General features: G+C 36.5%; 1 protein-coding gene across 1 annotated transcript; it reads left to right on the top strand.

The window, feature by feature from the left end:
* The first annotated feature begins 205 nt into the window (after positions 1–205).
* LOC147569020 (agamous-like MADS-box protein AGL80) lies at positions 206–1,473 on the top strand. The gene has a single exon (XM_086671570.1). The coding sequence runs from the start codon at positions 455–457 to the stop codon at positions 1,229–1,231; it is 777 nt and encodes a 258-aa protein (XP_086527696.1). The 5' UTR covers positions 206–454; the 3' UTR covers positions 1,232–1,473.
* The last annotated feature ends 1,977 nt before the right edge of the window (positions 1,474–3,450 follow it).

The raw sequence follows: 3,450 nt of genomic DNA on the forward strand, positions 1-3,450 counted from the left end.
TTAAACTATTTTGTTTCTTAAAAAAGTAACAATCCTTTTATCAATTAATAACCACACATGTTTCTAAGATTGTGCACAATTAATCATTTTCTTGTTTTAACCCATAATTTGTTCTCCAAGATAAATTTGGAATATTTCATAATTAACCATAGGATCATACTTTTGAGTCATGACTTCTTGAATCATCTAATCAGATTGTGTTACAAATGGTAATTACATTATGAGATATCAAATTGAGTCACACTGATCTCAACAATCTAGAGAGGAGAATATTGTGTACACAATCCCTCAAGTTCCTCCATCAATTTTTTTCTTTATAGAGAATAGTAGATAGATATCTTTCCTCAACCCCTTACATTCTCCAATTCTATATATACCAATATTCATCTTCCCAAAGAGACTCATCTCTTCTTGTTTTAGTTTGGAGCTTCTCTTAGCTAGCTAGCCTTTCGACATGACTAGGTCAAAGGTGAAGCTAACATTAATCGCCGATGAGGCAACTAGGAGAACCACTTTCAGGAAAAGAAAGAAAGGGTTGCTAAAAAAAGTGAGTGAATTGAGTACTCTATGTGGAGTTAATGCTTGTGCTATTGTTTTCGGACCGAACGGGTCACAATCGGAGGTATGGCCATCACCCATTGAGGCCAATCAAGTCTTGAACAAGTTTCGGGAGTTGCCCGAAATGGAGCAAACCAGAAAGATGCTAAACCAGGAGGAATTCATGAGGCAGAGGACTAGAAGGGTTAAGGAACAGCTGGATAAGATCAAGACAGATAATCGAGTCAAAGAGATGAAACAGATGATGATGAAATGCTTGGAAGGTAAGGCTAATATTCTAGATTTAAATCTTCGTGAATTGGGCGATGTAGCTTGGTTGCTTGATTCAAATGTCAAGGATATTAATGAGAAAATTGAGAAGTTGAAGAACAACAATATCACTGTGGGTCAATCTTCACATGCTCTTACTACTAACAATAGTGGTGGGTATGGACATATGAATATTGAGAGGATGCAAGGAGAATCCGCAGAGGCTTACCGAAGGCCAGCTCCGCTCCTGAACATGAACCTTCCTCCCCCTCCTTCCCCTCCTCCTCCTTTCTTTCATCCTCATCGCTTTCGTCAGATGTCGAACGGAGAAGGTTCTTCGTCATATGCTGCTCCTAGGGTTTGGGATAACCATGCTAATGTTGCATGGGAGCCTTTTCCCAGTACCCCTAATTTCTTTCCCTGATTGGTGGTACCTGTCCAATCCCCATCCAACTTTGTTGTTTCTAATCATTTCTAATCCTGCAGTTCTCCTTGCTTATGTAATGAGTCTCAAAGAGGTGGGTCATGTAGACTTGTTTTTTACATGTTTGACATAGATTTAGATGAGATTATAGGGTATTTGAGATTTCATAGAAATCACCAAGTCTTTGTAGTTTCTTATATTTCTTGGCAAACCAATAAAGTATTTATTATTAATGCATCAAATATTAGAAATATTGCTTCATTTCTTTATCTTCAAAGAAATATTTTCTCCCATTTATGATTCATCAATAATATGATATGGTAATTGCTCAACTATTGACCCATATAGTATTGCCTTGCCTTATATTGGCCCAGTCTTCATCAAAGGCCAATTATTAGTTACCTCTTTTTCTCCTTAGGAAATACAATATATAGGCACCCATGAGCACCTTTAACTTAGATATGAGGGCACCCACGATCGTCACCGTTTTGGGCCCATGAGTACCCAAGTGAGGTGAGTGCCCACTTGACAGGACACTGCCAAGGCTCTCTTCTAATCAACAAATTACCAAGACCTAACTTCAAAGTCAAAGGCGCTCGTAAGTACTCATAGCCTAATGGGGTGCACGTAGAATTTTTCCTTCTCCTTATCGACCGTTCCTTTGTTTTTGATGGAAAAAGATAAATGGGCGAGGAACAGAGAATCGAGTTTGGGTCTGTCGGTTGAAATATCTTAACCAAATAGCGGCATTGTTTGAATATCGGTGTTGTAAACACAAGTTTTTGGTTAGAATGTTTCTACGAAGAGTTGGACTTTGTAAAAAACAGAAGCACCCCATATAAATTCCCTATACCAATAAGTCGACAAGACAGATATTGTGGTAGAATTTTTTTCCATTTTGTTGCTACAATATTATGTTAGAATTGGGAGTGTTGATTTGTTAGCTCAATTATATGGCCTAAAAGAATGTGGTGGGGAAGGAAGACAAGTGTTACAATTAAAACCTTAACCCATCAATTATTTTCAATTTCGCTTTTTCCGTATAGGCCAAAGGTACATTATATTTTTGACTATCATTGTCATCTAGCTAGTTGCTCAAATGAATGCCAACCATTAGTGACTAAAAGAAATATTTTCGAAAAATTTAAATTTTGCCACGTGCTACTAGTCTATTTTGTGGAAAGAACCCATCTAGTACGGATATGGTAGATGGGCCATGTTGAAGCAGCAAAGCCATTGCTTTGTGATAAAATTGTGTCATAAATTAAATGAGACAAAAAGGGAGGTGGGGAGAGAAAGGGGAAAAAGTGGCACATGAAATTAAACACATGATCGATGGCCCGACCCGACCCACATGTGGTTGTAGCTAGTGGGTAGTAGTAGTAATATGTAAGAGACATATAGACATGAAAGCAGGTTCCTCCTCCAAAGCCAATTGGTGGGTGGGTTGAGTGGGGTCCATCCATGATTGAGGAGGATAACCCTATCTACAAATTTCTCATGGCTTTCAATCTCTATTCTCTAGTATCCATCTTATCTCCCCCCATCATACCACATGTACCACTTAATACACTCACATGATCATGTCATATTATACCAAGAAATACTTCTTTCTCTTCCAACTTTCAAACATCATCTCTCATCTAAAAAAAAAAAAAAACTTTCAAACATCATCACATATTTCACTTAGTTCAACAAAAAGAATCACATATTTCACTTAATGTTTTATGAAATTTCAATAACTTAAAATAAAAAATAATTGATTATGCTGAATATGTTTACGAGTCTAGCTCTAAGCGAGAGTTTGTCAACAAAAAAAACTCTAAACGAGAGTAGTATTCTCTATTTATGTTTATTTTTATCGCATCCTTTTTGCCTCTTCTTTTTTTGAGTATACATAAATATATAGTAATAAATAAACAGATGTAGTATTTGTTTGTTTTCATAGTTCACGTCGTACTTGTCGTGTTTTGGTATTATTTAAGAAAAGACATTATTATATTACTTCTACATTTTCAAATTTGGCCTTTTCGCGTTCCAGGGGACCCTCTAGTTTATTTTTGTATCCATTGTACATGCTATTTGTTAAACGCTTTGTAATTGATGTACGTCTATCGAATTCTCTTGCCCGTCAGACGAAAGAAAAACCCCCAAAAAAAATCATTTAATCGTATAACGATTTTGATTACTGATTTGTTATATGTGGGTTGCATATGCAT

The sequence above is a fragment of the Eschscholzia californica genome, unplaced genomic scaffold (genome assembly GCF_041429995.1).
Source record: "Eschscholzia californica isolate CP2 unplaced genomic scaffold, dmEscCali1.0.p SCAF_1, whole genome shotgun sequence".
NCBI lineage: Eukaryota > Viridiplantae > Streptophyta > Magnoliopsida > Ranunculales > Papaveraceae > Eschscholzia > Eschscholzia californica.

What these genes read in the sequence shown, in the direction of transcription:
- LOC147569020 (XM_086671570.1), top strand. Translation starts at nt 455, where the DNA reads ATGACTAGGTCAAAGGTGAAGCTAACATTAATCGCCGATGAGGCAACT.